The sequence below is a fragment of the Microtus ochrogaster genome, chromosome 10 (assembly GCF_000317375.1).
Source record: "Microtus ochrogaster isolate Prairie Vole_2 chromosome 10, MicOch1.0, whole genome shotgun sequence".
Classification (NCBI taxonomy): domain Eukaryota; kingdom Metazoa; phylum Chordata; class Mammalia; order Rodentia; family Cricetidae; genus Microtus; species Microtus ochrogaster.
In genome coordinates this window covers 69756006-69773368 of record NC_022016.1, presented here as the reverse complement: position 1 = coordinate 69773368, position 17363 = coordinate 69756006, and the positions used below count along the sequence as shown (strand labels likewise).

At 43.5% G+C, this 17363-nt stretch overlaps 3 protein-coding genes across 4 annotated transcripts in view; all 3 read right to left on the bottom strand.

The window, feature by feature from the left end:
• The window catches only part of Pde4b (phosphodiesterase 4B), a 527196-nt gene that overhangs the window by 290693 nt on the left and 219140 nt on the right, over positions 1–17363 (bottom strand). The window lies entirely within an intron of this gene.
• On the bottom strand, positions 121–3742 carry LOC113456636. Its single transcript, XM_026781923.1, is given in 2 exon segments — positions 121–732; positions 735–3742. Coding segments are annotated over 2 exon segments (1071 nt in total). The 5' UTR covers positions 1684–3742; the 3' UTR covers positions 121–610.
• Positions 6644–9286, bottom strand: LOC113456635 (Kruppel-like factor 18). Its single transcript, XM_026781922.1, has one exon. It carries the CDS (start codon positions 8132–8134, stop codon positions 6749–6751), a length of 1386 nt encoding a protein of 461 aa, XP_026637723.1. The 5' UTR covers positions 8135–9286; the 3' UTR covers positions 6644–6748.

Sequence of the window (17363 nt, the reverse complement as noted above, 5' to 3'; positions counted from 1 at the left end):
TGCACCCACAAAACCTACCCTCCTGTAGCTACAAACTGCATAGAGTAACAAGAGCTCTCAGGTGTACTCACTCAAAATCCCAGCTGACCTTTGCTGCAGAGGGAGAAAACCACGTGTGGACCTTTCAGCATTCTGGTTGAACGACATCCCCATCAGATTTCCCATGATCAAGAACCCAACCCCTTATCTAGCAGCTGTCAGATCTGCCTCTTGCACCCATGAAACCTACTTTTCTCCACTTAGAAACAGAAACCCTGTTTTGAATAAACCCATGGTTAAAAAGATTCACTTACACCAAATAATTGATCCTTACCTTTTATGGTAGTGATATCATATTAGTGATTTTTATTAGAATTGCATTTAAAAGCAACAGTTGCATCTAGTGGGGGTTCTCAAAAGTTGTGGGCAGAAGAAATAAACGTTAATTAGGGAAGATACTGTTTACGGGCAGTCAGGTTACAGGATGATGATTAGGAAAGAAATCTCAAAGGTTGCTTGAGGAGTCCAATCTGGAATACATCCAGGCACAGGAGATGCACTGGTAGGACTCTATCCAGTGCGGGTTCTCCTAGTCTGCTGACAGAATCTAAGGGGAGAATTTCCATGGGCATCAAGGAACATGGTGCACATAAAACTTCTCCCCAATGGGTATCTTCATATGGTCTCTGAGGTGTAAAGGCTTGGTGTAAGGTTTCCCATAATCTTGGTAGGTACAGAGGTAGGCCTTCAAGTCTGAGGCTTCTTCTGGGACACAGAGCTCTGGTCCTCTGGGTCTGACTTCTTTGGGGGACACACTCTCTGGACCGCTGGGGAATCTGAACCACTTTCTGGAGGTCGTCTTGACGCCGAGGGTGAGTGGGAAGGAACTGAGGACCCACCTGAAGCCACCTGAGTTTCATGGCTGCCTTGTCCACTGGGTGCTGAACTCTCAGAGATGCCAATATTCTGAAGTTGGGAGGCTCCCTGCTGCCCAGAGTTTTCCTGGGCTCTCTGGGGTTTTCTCGAGGGATGTGCCATTACAGCCCTTTTTCCTACAGGGACTTTCTTCTGAGCACCTTTGCTTCTAGATGGAAATGAGAACATTTGAGGACCATGGGCACCCATCATGACACCTGGTGGAATTGTGTACGTAGTCCCACGATAAGGATCCTCAAAGACAAGCCCCTCGAGACAAGGGTCTGGGACACAAATGAGAACTGGGCCCTCAGGATTAGGTACAGAGTCTTCACTAGCTCTAGGTGCACTCTGACTGGAGTCGGAGGCCTGGGCCCCAGAGACAGGTGTTTCTCGGTCCTCCTCCTTGATGGGCTGGTCTGCAGATGCACCTGCCTGTTGAAAACCAGCGGTCTCACTTCTCTCTCCAGGTTGGAAATCGCTGTCTTTTCCAGGATTTGCCCTTGAGCTTGGTGGCAAAGATTGAGATGTCATTGCTGGTTCATGATGGGTGGGCACTACATGGCTCTGACCTGTGCTACTGGACTCAGAGGTCACTGTTCTTTCATCACAGGTCGGCGCCACTTGGCTCTGAGCTGACACAAGCTGGCTGGTCTCCACAGGAGAAGTCTGAGGGGTGCACAGTCCTGGCTCAGGATCCCCTGGTGTTTCTCTCTGGTCCATAGATGGCTCAGGGACGACCTTCTGGGGCTCCTCAGTTTCCTCAACTCTTCCGGAATCTGAGGACATCTTGAGAAACTGGTTTTTCACTTCTGAGAGCTTAAGTTGTGAGGAGCCGTCCAATATGAAGACAGACAGAGGCTAGGTGCTAGACCCAAGCAGCTCCAGAATGTGAGCTGGAGGCCAGAGCGTCAGACCTGCACGGACTGTGATGAAGGTGGTCAGGGAGAAAGGTACTCAGCTCTAGAATCTGGAGTCTTCTTATAGAAAGCTCAGTAGGAAGTGGGCAGGGCTTGAGAGTTCTGCCCTTTGTTGGCCACGCCCTCTAGCAATGAACTCCAATCGAGAAGGTTTGATTAAGCTCCTTTCTAAAGGTTTTACAATACATAAGATGATTAAATGACCCAGCAGTGGAGCCATGAAGTTCAACAGCAAAAAGCTGCACTTTGGATCTTTCCATCCATATCACAGTAGTAAGGAGTTAGCCAGTTTTACTTAGCTCTTCCTAGAGAGTTGCAGGTATAGAAATGGAACACGGTTGGGCCAAAGGAATTAGCTACAGATTGAGGGTTAAGTCAATCAATTTTGCTCTCAGGAACTGAGTCCCTGTGTGAACACCCAGGATGTGAATTTCTGTATCTCATGGGTTGGTGGACAATGCACATTCCATCTCCTTGACATTTATTAATCTGCCGTTTGGATCTGGGATATTTATTTAAGCTCCTCCCACAGGCACATGGAAAGCAGAGAGTGTTTAAGTCACCTGGCCAAGGATGCAGGGCTTCTATGTTGGGATTTCCCAAAAAGCCACTGTGAGGAGAAACTGGACTTTCCATTCCTACCCCAGTCTCAGTGCAGGGTTTAGGGTGTGTGACCTGCACGTGAGAGTTGAGGAGGCAGAAACTGCAGACAGCTGGCCCTGCAGAAACAGCTACAGGTGAAGAGATTATTCCTAAGCGCTTAGCTCTGAGATCTAATGTGAGTTTCTAGTTCTACTGACCAGCTGAACTATGCCGAGTACTTGCCCTTCATAGTTGCATATTTAAACAAATTCCTTATAGTATGAAAAACTGAGAATCAATGATCACTTTAGCACTGGTAACAATTTTTGTTGGTGTTTTATCTGTTTTAGTTTTTCTTTTTTTCTTTTTTTTTGGTAAGGGTCTACTTCTTTGGGTCAGGTTCACCTACAATTCTCAAACATCTTGTATAAGCCTAGTTTATAGATGAGACTTATTGAAACTGTTTTGTTTTCTTGATTGTTTTGTATTTTTGGTTTAAAATGGTGTATATAAGTGGGTTCTCATTGCGTCAAACAGGATGACCGCAGCCGCTGAGTTCAAGCCTATCTTTACCCTTCAGCCTCATCATGTTTAGAAATCCTCTCATGGTTAAAGACAATGGCATGTGCTGGGAGTCACAGGAGCCAAGGGGTTCAGGCTTTGGACTGGAGAATAGCTGCTGTTTTCACCATATTTAACCCAGAATACTCTGCATCCCTTCTTCTCCTGCCTCCTGATTGCCTATAGTATTGCAGCCATGAACGACTATTCCAAGCCCATAAAGGCAGGTTTTGATGTCTTCTTTTCCCTCCTCCATGACTGTCTGTCCCCGTCGAGGGCTGACTCCCTTAGAAACACACATGTGTGTCATCAGACAGTTCCAAGGTATGCCAGGTGCTTAGTCTCTGTTCATCACCCCACAGAGCCAGTTGGCATAAAATATCAGCACTGCCCAATGATACATGTTTATATGCTGGTCCCCAAATGGTTACACCAACATGGCCCTCCCTCAGCCTTTCCTCTGTGGAATTGACATTGTGCTAGCCATTTGGTGACCTGGCCCTGTGTAAACCCCTTTTTCTCTGTCTATGAGAGTTCAGAGGCCCCAAGTAGTTATGCTAAGTGCCTGAGATGTTGTAGGTATACTCCATGGCTTCCCCTTAATCTTCACACTGTCCCCGCAGAGAGTCAGAAAATAATCATGAAAAGTTTATGGAATTTTTGGTTCCTGCATTCCAAACTCTTTGGGAAAAAAAAAATAGCGATATGAATTAAACAAAAGTACTTCATCTTGAAATATTTACACCTATACTGTGTTTTAAGTTGAAATTTTGAACATTAAACATATTTATAGAGTCAAGTTTAAAGATTCCTATGAATACTATTTGTCTGTCTCAAAAAAATGTATTTTGCCGGCTATAATACCCCACTTCTTTAATCCCAGAGTTTAGGAGGCAGCAGCAGGCAGATCTCTGTCAGTTAAAAGCCAGTCTGGTCTACAGAGCCAATTCAAGGACAGAACAAAAAAAAAAATGAGAGCGGCAAATACTTGAAATACTATGGAACAGCAAAAGTGAAGTGCAAGATGGTAGCACTTTTGAGTTCTGGACTACGAGGAATCCTGCAGACTGAGGCTCCACCTATCTCCTTCCATGGAAAACTTATGCTTTCCCCCTCTTTCTTCTTCATCACTATTTAATGTAAATTTGTGATGCTATTTACCCTTTTCCTAGAGTCCATATCCTTAGCTTGGCCTAAGTTGAGGCATAATTTAGACTTTCCCATCAACTAGCATTGATAATAGATTTTTTTTCATTTGTTGATTGATCTGATTTTTTATACAAGAACTCCTTTAAGCCAGACCTAAAGAAAAATCTAGATGTTCCTGCATAACCTAGGATTATAGTGGAGAGCCACCAGTGGTATATTTTGCTAATCAATTTCTTCATTTTTATTCATTCATTTGCTTACTCATTTGTATTTTTGTTTATTTGTTTTATCTTGGACTAAGACCTTTTTATGTTCCCCACACTGGTAAAAACTCCTGGACTCAAGCAATCCTCCTCCACAGCCTCCCTTTGCCTAAGGCAACTTTCCAGCTGAGTGTGCCTGGAGTTGTGAAGCCCTCAGCCTCTGCAGCACAAACAACCTTCCTGTCTTTCTACCTCTGCCTCCTGATGCCCCCAGTGTTCCTCTCACATACCACTATTCTGAGCAGATAGTGACACTTTTTGAAACCCAATCCCCCTTGCAAGACTGCTCTGCCACACCAGAACTGAATCTCTTTGATTGACATATGTAACCGCTGATACAGTTAAAGGCAGCTCCAAGTCTTTGCCAGGTGCCCATAGTTTGTGCCTTTCAATACCACAAGGTCTAGTTTTAAAATACCCAGCCCCACAGTGCTGAGCTTTTAAAAGTCCTGTACTGTTTAAAGTGACCTCGGTGACCATTGCTTCCTGTATGTTTTCACCAACACTACTTCAACCCTTCCCTCTGGGGTCCTACACTTTGGTTGGTTTTGGTACCCTCGCACTGTGGAGCCCATTCCTTGCTTCCATGGGGTCCAGGACTCTCAGGACCAGGTGGTTAAGTACCTGTGATGGGCTGTCCACACAATGCCTGGCTCCCCTTCAATCTCAAGGTATCTAGTCACATGAGCTCAGATGATGACCTAGGGCTTTTGGTGGACTTTGGATTTTTGTATTCCATGCTTTCTTTAAAGATACTTAACATTCAACTTGTATAAAATGCCTTTGTCATGAACTTTTGATAACTTTACTGGGTTTAAATGGATTTTATTAGTATTAAATATATTTATAGGATCAAGGGTAAGGAATAAATCCTAAACCATATGAATGCAAGATTCACAGTTCAAGAAACTATTTTAACTATTTAGGACGAGTGAAAGGAAATGACAACAGGGGGATCATATGGATTTCTGAGGTATCTACCTCATGCATGCTCTGAGTGCCCATGTATACAGAGCAATGATCTCTATTTACTGCCTCCTAACTTGGTGGCTCTCTGACATTTTATGTTTCTGCTGTAATTTGGATCTGTTCACCCCTTTTGAAAACTAGGCAAAGTTGTAGAATGTCCTGCTCAATTATAGAATGTCCTGCTCACACTCTGGGCCAACTTCCAAAGGGCTGTGTCATACTCTGTCCTTCTCCCGACAGCATTGCTACAGTCAGGAACCCCTCCCCTTACCTAGCATCTGTCACATCTGCCTCATGCACCCACAAAACCTACCCTCCTGTAGCTACAAACTGCATAGAGAAACAAGAGCCCTCAGGTGTACTCACTCAAAATCCCAGCTGACCTTTGCTGCAGAGGGAGAAAACCACGTGTGGACCTTTCAGCATGGTTCAGTGGCTAAACACTCACCAAACCTTGGAGACTGACGGGAACTAACTGCCTTCAACAGGATTAGGCAGAAGCAGAGACAAATGCTCTGATCTTCTGCACTCACAAGAAACAAATCAAGGAAAGTTACAGGGGAAAAGAAACAGTGTGTCTCCTCTTTGGAGGTCATAATTTTATCTGGTAAATTGGTTGTCAAGATACGGAATAGTCAAAGGATCCAACCATTTCGGGAATGTGGAGATTCACTGATTATTCCAACACCTGCACACACACTCGCACAGAAACTCACACCTAAATGGAAATATAAAAATGTACTTAGAGATTAGCAAGCTGAGGTGATGGATATAACACACTGTACATGTAACATTTTGCTATTACTGTAAAGGTATGAGGAAAGCTGCCATAGGAAGAAAGCAAAGGTCCCCTGAAAGTACTGATTTCAAAATAAATTTGTTTGTGGAGTCAGGGGCACTCGTGAGCGTCCCCCTCCAGACACAAGCAATGGGGAGCTGGGTTTCCTCTGCTTGTGTTTCAACCACAGACACACGGGAGTAAATACAATTGGTTCCTGGCTCATGGAAAGTTGACTGCCGGAACGAGCAAATAGTATCCTAAACCTAAAATAGCTGATAAAGTCCCATGCATAGTGTTTGCAGAAATAGAGACTTTTTCACTGTGGTACAATAAATACTTACAACAATAGCTTAATATTAGTATTTTGGAAGTTCCTTAAGTGGACACACTAATAATAATAACTCAAAGAAAACTTTGGTTATCTATGTCTAAATAAAGGGAAATTTAAAAGATTCACATGGGCAAAATAATTGATCCTTAGCACACATGTTAATTGCTTCATATTTTCAATTTTATTAGTTTAGCATTTATTTATAAACAATAGCATGTAGTAGGGGTTCTCAGAATTACTGGTTAAGAAGATATATAATTGTACTAGCAAAGGTATTGTTTGGCCAGTCGGTTTCCAGTCAGGATAAAGTTGAAAAGTGTTGGCTTGAATGCATCCTGAGGTCATCCAATCTAGTAAAGCCTTGGTTGCAGTAGCTGCAGCGGTAGGGTTGCTCCTCCATGTGCTCCCTCCTGTGGCTGAGGAGATTATCTAAACAGAGAAATTTTAAGCCACACTGCGGGTGGTCACATGCATAGGGCAGCTCCCCAGTGTGTGTTCTCCTGTGGTCTCTGAGGAGAGAAGACATTGGGAAAGATGTCTCACCATCATCGTATGGACAGAAATAAGGCTTCCAAATGTGAGTCTTCTGGGAATCATGACTCTTGGTCTCAATGAATGAACTGTATTGGTGAAGCTGTCCCAGGACATTAGCAGAAACTGAAGCACTTTCTGGAGGCGGTCTGGGAGCCAAAGGACCACGTGAATAAAGTGGAGGATTGAAAGTCTGACGACGGCGGCATTCTTCAACACTGGGTACTGTCCCCTGACCTGTGGAGACATTCTGACCACGGGAGGATACCAGTTGGCCATAGTGGTTTATCTGGGTACTACTGAGGTCCCTCGTCTGATGTTTATAGAAAGCCTTGTATCCTTTAATCGATACCAAGTGATCCCGAAAGAGGTCTTTGTCACGGCTTAGAACCATCTTCTCATACTGACAAGAAGTATGAAAAGAAAAAGAAGATATCAGTTCACTGGGATGGAGGGCCTGGCTATAAGAGGGAGCTGCCATCTTACCCTCATAAAGAAACGGCTCACCCACTCTCGTTGCAATCTGACTGCACTTGACGGTCTTTTCCCCAGTGACAGGCATCTGTTGGTCCTTCTTGACAGTCAGGTCCAAAATAGAAGGAACTTCATGATCCTCACCCCAGGTCTGTTTAGCACTGAAGGACCTCACACGGCCCCCTTCAAGAGGTACCAGCTGCCCCTCAGAGTGAGTACCTTGACTATCACCAGGGCTGTTCCTCTGACTTCCACACAGGGGTGTAGGTTGGAACACAAAAGTCTCCTTTCCAAATGGGACCTTCACATAGCGGCATTCTTTGTAGACTGTCTCCTCGCTGTCAGAGACTGCTCTCTCCTGGGAATCAGTGAGGGATGTCTCCTGGTCTTTGAGCTTCATCAGCTGAGATCTTGCTGGGGATTTAGTTTGGTCAGCAGACATATCTTTCTGGCTAAAAGCAAAACTCCCTCTTGGCTCTCCCATGGTCGTAGGTTGATACCCAGAAGCCATCCCATATCTCAGAATTGACTCAAGCATGCTCATCGTCACAGGAGCAGACTGAGAAGTGGAGGGCCCTGGCTCAGAATCACCTGGAGTTTCTCCCTGGTCCTGACATGGTTTGGAGATGACCTGCTGGGGCTCTTCAGTTTGCTCAGCTGTTCCAGAATCAGAGAACATGTTGATGAACTAGCTTTTCAGTTCTTAGAGCTAGAGTCCTTAGAAGTAGTCAAATATGAAGACAGACAGAGGCTAGGCACTAGACCCAAGCAGCTCCAGAATGTGAGCTGGAATCTAGGGTGTCAGACCTGCACAGGCTATGATGAAGGTGGCCAGGGAGAAAGGTCAGCACCACAGTCTGGTGTCTTCTTTTAGAAAGCTCAGTAAGAAGTGGGCACGGCTTCAGGGTCCAGCCCCTTATTGTCCACACCCTGTGCCTTAAGAGCTCAAATCTAGAGGACTTGCTTAAGCTCCTCCCCCCAAATTCTTAGACTGCAGAAACTGACTTAATTACCCATCAACAGACACAGGAATTTCCTGAAGTCATGAAGTTCAACAAGAGAAAGCTGCACTTTGGATCTTTCCATCCATATCACAGTAGTAAGGAGTTAGCCAGTTTTACTTTGCTCTTCCTAGAGAGTTGCAGGTATAGAAATGGAACACGGTTGGGCCAAAGGAATTAGCTACAGATTGTGGGTTAAGTCAATCAATTTTGCTCTCAAGAGCTGAGTCCCTGTGTGAAAACCCAAGAAGTGAATTTATGTATCACACGGGTTGGTGGGCAATGCACATTCCATCTCCTTGACAACATTGATTAATCTGCCTTTTGGATAGAGCCTAGCATCTGGAATATTTATTTAAGCTCCTCCCACAGACACATGGAAAGCAGAGAGTGTTTAAGTCACCTGGCCAAGGATGCATGGCTTCTATGTTGGGATTTCCCAAAAACCCACTGTGAGGAGAAACTGGACTTTCCATTCCTACCCCAGTCTCAGTGCAGGGTTTACTGTGCTTGACCTGCACGTGAGAGTTGAGGCAGAAACTGCAGACAGCTGGCTCTGCAGAGACAGTTACAGGTGAAGAGATTATTCCTAAATTTGCTCTCTGAGATCTGCTGTAATCCCAGAACACCTGGGGTTTTAGTTCTACTGAACAGTTGTGCTATAAAGATTTCATGTCCTTGGCAGTTGTATACTTAAACAAATTCCTTGGCAAAGCATAACCAGGCTATAATCCACAACCCCAGAGAAGCCAGGTAAAAAGGTAAAAAGGAGGACCGTAAGACGACACACATGGGTCTCCCTGGGAAGGTGTTTAGGAGAGATCTGGGTAAACTGGGCAGAGGAGTAGAAGGGAGGGAATGGGGGATAGGAACATGAGGACTTGAGATGACTGAGTTGGGGGAGGAACCGAGAGAGGTTACAATGAAAAATATATCATGATAGAGTGAGCCATTAGGGGGTTAGGGAGAAACTAGATACTAGGGAAATTCCCAGAAATCTACAAGGATGACCCCTGTTGGGAGCTGTGAACCCCCAAGATCCTGAATTTCTGGTAAACAACTTGTAATGTTTGCAGCTGCTCTAAGCACGAGACCGGCAAGAGTTCCTGATGGCAGGGGAGTGTTTTCTGGTGTGTTTGGTGGGGGTGTGGCTATCAGTTAAGGATCCCTATATTAGCTGCCCCTGGACACAATAAAGGGGGTATTTTTGGGGCATTCCTGTTTCAAGGATGAAAAAAAAAAAAAGAAAAACTGAGGATTCAGTGATCACTTTAGCACTGGTAACAGGTTTGTTGTTGTTGGTTGACCTGGTTTTTGATACATGGTCTCCCTCTTTAGGTTATGCTCACCTCTCATTTTAGACCCTCTTGCCTAAGCCCAGGATTGTAGGTGGGACTTATTGAGCCTGGAGTTTTATTCTTTTTTTATTCTTGTTTTTTATTTGTAATTGAAAATTGTGTTTATATATGGGATCTCATTTTGTTGCACAAGCTGGACACAACAGCTTAGCTCCAGCCAATCCTTGACCTTATGCTTCCTATGTTTTAGACATACTCTCATTGTTAAAGACAATGGCATGTGCTGGGAGTCACAGGAGCCAAGGGGTTCAGGCTTTGGACTGGAGAATAGCTGCTGTTTTCACCATATTTAACCCAGAATACTCTGCATCCCTTCTTCTCCCGTCTCCTGATTGCCTACAGTATTGCAGCCATGAACGACTATTCCAAGCCCATAAAGGTAGGTTTTGATGTCTTCTTTTCCCTCCTCCATGACTGTCTGTCCCCGTCGAGGGCTGACTCCCTTAGAAACACACATGTGTGTCATCAGACAGTTCCAAGGTATGCCAGGTGCTTAGTCTCTGTTCATCACCCCACAGAGCCAGTTGGCATAAAATATCAGCACTGCCCAATGATACATGTTTGTCTGCTGGTCCCCAAATGGTTACACCAACATGGCCCTCCCTCTGGAAAACTGGCCTTTCCTCTAGGAAACTGACACTGTGCCCTTTGAAGACCTGGCCCTGTGCAAACCCTTTCCCTCTGTCCATGAGAGTTCAGAGGACCCCAGGTCCAAGTTGTTATGCTAAGTGCCTGAGATGTGGTTTAGGCAAACTCCATTGCTTCCCCTTAGTCTCCATGCTCTCCAGTAGAAGTGTCAGAAAAAATAATTGCAAGAAATTTATGGGCTTTGGGCTCCTGTATTCCCATCTTTTATGGACAACATAGCATGTATGAATTGAACTTCATCTTGAAATTTTCAAGCCTATACCATATTTTAAATTGACTTTTTGGTCACTAAATATATTTATAGAGTTAAGAGTAAAGAATAACTCCTATATGTCTATGAATACAACTCCCCTGCTATCCAAAAATATTTTCATATCTGAGAAACTGTAAAATTACAACATGGCCATGTTATAGCACTTTTAGTTCCTCCCTTCTATAAAGGGGTCTTTCAGATGAACAGCTCTGGTTATATGTTTGCAAGGCAACTGTTTTTTGTATCCTTCCTATTAATTTCATCATCAATATTGGATGTAAATTTTTCCCATGCAAATGTGAATCTGCTCACCTTTTCCCTAGAATCCATATCCACATTACCCACAGTTGAGGCATAATTTAGATTTTCTCACTCAATCTGAAAGTAGAATACTCAGCAATATATAGCTTTTTTCACAGGAATTATTGGCATATTTTTTTTGCCTCACACCTTCCTACCAACCCCAGATCCCTACTCTCTCCATCCCTTCTTCTCTATCCTCTGGCCACCAACAAGTCTACTTTCCCTTGCCGTTTAATAAATGTCTCCTCCACTCTCAGACAATTCCCATGTGTAGTTACAGACTGTGTATATCACCAAGAGCACTCTCACATCCCAGCTGAAAATCTCAAACAAAACTGTCCTCCAAATGGGGAAAAGAAATGTCTGGAGACACACTAACCAATCTTCTTGACACAGGGATCGAGCCCCTCCCTCCACTTAACAATATGTGTCAGCTGAGACATATGTAGATTTTGTAGGTTAAACCATATGGGAGCATGCAGAACACATGCATGTGTAAATGTAAATACAAGAACACATGCAAAAATATCGTAGTCGAGGATTTGAGGAGAAAATGTTAATCTGACTTTTGATATTACAAATAGATGATAAAATAAGTCACAAAGGACCAAAGTGACCTCACAAGATTGTCTCAATGAGACAATGCTGTTGATAGAGTTAGTAGCATCTTTTCCTCTGCTGGTCATGTGACCATACATCTCCAGACACAACTTATGTGAAACAGGGTTACTTCTGCCTATTTCTCAACTACAGACAAACTGCAGTAAATAGAACAGCTTCCTCGAACCATAGGAGGTTGCCTGACAGAGCCACCAAATATCCTCATCCACTGAAAAAGAATGGCAGAATTTCAGTCCAAGAAAGAGGGAAGAGCAATTGGGCCTATATTATTTTATTATAATACTTTCACTATGTTTGAATATTTGTATTGTTGCTGTTATCCAGTACAATTTAATTGGGAGTGTGCAAATTTCATTAATATTAACAACTTTACACTTTGTTAAACCAAAGGCAGATTAAAGGATTCGCTCTAGTGTTGTGGAACACACCTAGAATCTTAGCACTCTGGCATCAGAGACAGGAGGACATCTGTGAGTTTGTGGGGAATAAATAGGATCACCTTTGCAAAAATGCAAAATAATCCATCCTCAGGTATTATGGTAGATGTCGTATATTCACTATTTCATTTTTCTTCATTCACAGTCAGCTTTATCCATTTACTATGAGTTCTGGGTAGGAAGAATTAAGTTTAGGAGGGAAAATATTCCTTGTGGACAGCCAGGGTCCAGTGCTGGCTCATTCTTGTTCTTGGACTCTCCCATGCACCTTGCAGTGATCTGACCTTGCAAAGGTCTGGTTGCATTTGCATGTAGAAGGAACCATTCCCTATTGTGCCTTTCTCTGTGTCTGTGAGCCCACCTGCTAGGGAGAACTTCCACACACATCCAGGTGTGTTGCACACATGGGGCTACTATTCAGTGTGATTCTTCATATGGGCCCTGAGGTGCTAAGACTTTGTGTAGGATCTCTCGCCAGCCTGCTGTGTACAGAAGTAGAACATCACTAGGCCGAGCTCCCAGAGTCCAGTTGAAGAGAGGGAGGAACGACTATAGGAATGAGCAAAAGGGGTCCCGACCATGATGGGAACACCCACAGAAAAGCTCACTGGCTCTTGACTGACAGCAGGGGAACCTGCATAGGACCAATTAGATCCTCTGAATGTGGGTGACAGTTGTGTGGCTGTGGCAGACTGTGGCACCACTGGCAATGGAACCAGGATTTATCCATAGTTCTTGGCCTGTCTTTGTGAAGCTCGTTCTCTTTGGAGGGATACCTTGCTCAGCCTAGATGTAGCAGAGAAGGCCTTGGTCATGTCTCAAAGTGACCTGCCAGACTTTGTTGACTCCCCATGGGAAGCCTTACCCTCTCTGAGGAGCAGATGTGGGGTGAAGTGGGTGAAAGTTCTGGGGAGCAGGAGGAGGGGAGAGAGTGAGAACAGGGATTGGTATGTAAAATGTGAAAAACTTGTTTGAAAAGAAAAAGCAGAGCTTCAAACTGTGAGGCTTCTTCTGCAGCACACGGCTCCGGGCCTTGAGATCTGACTCCTTTTGTGGAAGCTGTCCCTGGAATGAAGGGAGACTGAAAAGCTGTTTGGAGGTTGTCCTGGGCTCAAAAAGAACTTGAAGTGTAAAAGATTCCACTCCACTTTGGGTCTAGTTCCTAAAGGAACTCGTCAGAAGGATCATGGTTTTCTTCACACTGGGGGCTGCCGTCTGCCCTCTACAGACATCCTGACCTACAGAGCTTGTCACTGACCACAGTGAACTGTTGTTTCACAATCAGATGGTGCATCTTCCTCCCATGAAGTGGTTGTTCAGAGACGATGGTTGTCATCTGACTCCAACAGTCTCACTACCAATTGAGGTTGCTATCCGGCTCTCAGAGAGACTGGCACCACTTTTGGCTGTCTTATGGTTTCCATAGTGGGTCAGGTCACCAATGTGGTTTGCCATCAGATCCCCACTGAGAGTTTGATTACCACTGGTGGCATCCTTTGGTTTGCCAGGCCCTTTGGCGTGTGGAGGCCTGCAACCTAATGTACCTCTTTAAGGCCCTCCTTGTGATGCAGATGGTGACTGACCACTTGCAATGAAGCCTGAAGGTTCCTGGTTTCCTTTCCTGAAATCCCAGCCTGAGCAGAAAGTACACTGAACCCTTTCCTCTCGATCAAGTACTAGCTGGTGAGTTTCACTATGGTATTCCTGGATGATGGAGCTGAGGATGCAGAAACTGAATCTTTTTAACAAAGACGTTAGCTTACAGATACAGACTTACACCCAAAAAGTTTTACTCTTAGAAGCTGAGTCCTTTTGTAAGTTGACAGGACATGAATTTAAATCTAAGCAGCTTCCCTGGACACTCAGTCATGGATACACCCCAGTGTGCTTTCCCCATTTCTTAGATGTTCCAACTCTAAATATAGCCAAGAAGACAATGAAATTTAAATATTATATTTAATTTCCTCCTAATTTTTTTTTCCTGATCCAGGTTTTTCAGTTACCTATCATCAACATGCTTCAATATCTTCATTCTATACTGCATGGAACTCCACTTTCTATCACAGATAGTACTTCCATAACCAGAGTCTGAAGTCAGAGGGACAGAGCTGCCTTGCCCATGTTGAAAGAAAATGACATGAAATATAGAACATTGAATGTATTTACAGCTTTAGCCTAAACTGTGGAGACTCTTGGTCTTTATTTGCTCTCTGCCGCCCGCACAGCAGCCATGCAATTTATGGGATGGAAGCCAGGAAACACAAGTATGAAGATTTAGTTGTGGCCCCAGGCCGGCTCCACCTCCAGCACTGTCGGATGGGCTAGGAGCTAAAGCTAGGACTGAGAATATTCTTTTTTCTTTAAAAAAAAAAATCCTAATTTCAAGGGAGCTCTACTCCATTCCATTTCAGAGGTGAATGTGGGGTGTCTCCTCACTAGACTTTCATTACTTTCTCCTAATGTATTTGTTTGCCTGGTTTTTGTTGTTGTTGTTGTTTTTGTTTTTTTCGAGACAGGGTTTCTCTGTGGTTTTGGAGCCTGTCCTGGAACTAGCTCTTGTAGACCAGGCTGGTCTCGAACTCACAGAGATCCTCCTGCCTCTGCCTCCCGAGTGCTGGGATTAAAGGCGTGCGCCACCACTGCCCGGCTGTTTGCCTGTTTTTTGAGACTACATTTTTGCTAAGTAGTCCAGATGTCCGAAATTTACTGTGTAGCCCAGGCTGGCTTCTTTTCAAGCCTTGGGATTTCAAGCATCAGCTACCACATTCAACAGAGACTTAAGTGTTTAGAGAACATGGTGCATGAGCCATTTTATTTCCATCCTGTTCCTGTTCAGTTATGATGTGTACTCAATAAATGCCTAAATTCTACTGAAAAAAAGACAGAATTAGAGATGACAAACACCATCTAGGAATTAAATCTAGGAATTAGCACTATCTAGGATTAATGCACAAAAAATAAGCACCAAAAGAAAATGGGCCAAAATGGTACCAAAAGTAATGCTAAATAATCAAGAAAATTATTGACCCCAGAGATGTGCCTGCTAAATGGTTATCTATCTCAAGTGGTAAGCCCTCCCCCAAAAGGCACATACAAACAACACTAAATGGACTCAGCAGGTAGCATTGTGTTTATTCAGATGCATATATAACAAGAAAATTAAAGAATAAGGCACCATGAGTTTGAAAGGAAGGGGTTGCCATTGGAGAGGTTGGGAGGCGGAAATGATACTATTATATCTTAATTAAATTTAAAAAAACTTTAAAAATGAAATAATGGAATCAGATGTGACTGTTTGAGTTGTGCACTAAACATGGATTAGGGCTTCATCACACAGAAATAAGTCCCAAAGTGTACTTCAGAACAGAGGAAACATAGTGAGTGGTATCCTTCGAACGGGAAGAAAGAGAAAGATGTCCAGAGACAAATACACTTTGATCGGATACAAAGACACATCAGGAACTGGGGTTGGTGTTGACTAGCACCAGGCACCAGAACTCTACTCCTGGTAAATGTTATGATTTAGCAGAAACCAAGTAAGCATGGAGCAAGGAATTAGCAGTCATCAAATAGAAATCCCCCTGCCTAGAAATCAGTCCTAGAAAGACCCCAGCTGGGGCAGGATGCCCACTGCCTGGCATTTCACCCTGTGTTTGTCAGTAGGATGCGGGTTTTCCTGCCACCTGACCATAGAATCCAACATTTTATTAATTTCTGAGATGTGTGGAATTTTATTCGGAATTTTAAAAAAAGCAACACAACTTTTTATTTCAAGGGATTTAGCTACACTTTGAGGTGGAATTTACTTAGAGCTAGGAAAACCGCCGAACATACTCATATCTCCTATAAAGCCAAAGCTGTCTACTCAGTGTCTGGTAGCAGAGGGTGGACCAAACCGTGGGAAATGTCTGTGTCTGAGCTCATCTGGATCCTTGTTCTCTATGATGATGGCTTAGTCTCTTTCAGTGTCCCTTTACATCCAATGCCTCCTGTTAGTGTACATTAATATAGCTTTATGTAAAGTATATTTTATATTAGAAACTAGACTTAAAAGAATTCTATATTTTCATCTGGAATTTTTCACAATGCATTAACTATTAATATAAGAAAACATGCATTATATTTCCTCAACCCTAATATGTGAGTTGGTTACAAAATATGAAATTTAATTTAATAAGGGGAAAGTGAGTCTTTAACTCAATTGTAAGATCAATTTCAGAACTATTAAAGCTTAAGCTTCTAGGGGGAGAGTTGAGTGTGATTTGGACATAAAAATATGAAGTTGGGGACTTGAAAGGCAACTCAGTAGTTAAGAGCACTTGCTTCTCTTACAAAGGACCTGGGTTCAATTAATAGCACTTACATGAAGGCTCACAGCTATCTGTTATTACAGTTGTTGGGGTTCCAATGCCCTCTTCTGGCCTCTGTGGATACCAGACATATACACACAGGCAAAATACACACAGAATAAAAACATAAATACCCAAATATGAAGTCATTAGTCAGGTGTGTGGTTGATACCTATAGTTCCAGCAGAGGTGGGTGGCTTTCTGAGAATTCAAGACTAGCCTGGTCTACATAGGGAACAGTCATTTAGCGAGACCTTGTCTCAAGAAAAAAATATAAATATGTATGTGTGTATGCCTCTGTGTGTGTCTGCGTTTGTGTGTGTAAAGTTTTTAAAAGCCTCATCGTCTTTATCACTACTTCAATAGCTGCTGGTGATAGCTATTGTTTAATTTTAATAGTTGTCATGGGACTCTCCAGGGAGTCTTCTGTCCCCTAGATGTAGCCTCTGAGCATCTCCGTTGCTGGCTAGCCCTGTGCCCTCCCAGGAGCAACTTCCCCTGAGTTGAGTTGCCTTTCTGTTTTGTGCTGTTCTTCTGTCCAGAGCTCTGCATCTTGCAGTTCACTCCCAGCTTTTCAGTGAGTCAGAAAAAAGACAGATCTAGCCCGCCCCCTGAGCTTCTTACTTTTGTTCCTGTACCTCATACGCTCCCTTCTCTAGTCTAAGTTGTCCTGTGTAAGTATTACTACATAGAATAGCAGCTAAAAATGTATCTCATGTTGTATATTGAACCAGCTGCTAAGTATTCAGAATAATTTTGTGAAGTTTTTTTTTTTTAATCCTCTCTTTTCCACACATAAGAACCAAGGTCAAACATTATGCCTGAAAACACAAAGATAATTAGGATTCTGATTTGATCCAAGACTCTTATTCATGTGTTGCTGCCAAGGCTGAGGACCTGGGTTCTGTCCATAGGACTCACATGTGGGGGAAAGGAAA

Coding starts and splice junctions, on each gene's coding strand:
- LOC113456635 (XM_026781922.1), bottom strand. CDS start 8,134: ATGTTCTCTGATTCTGGAACAGCTGAGCAAACTGAAGAGCCCCAGCAG.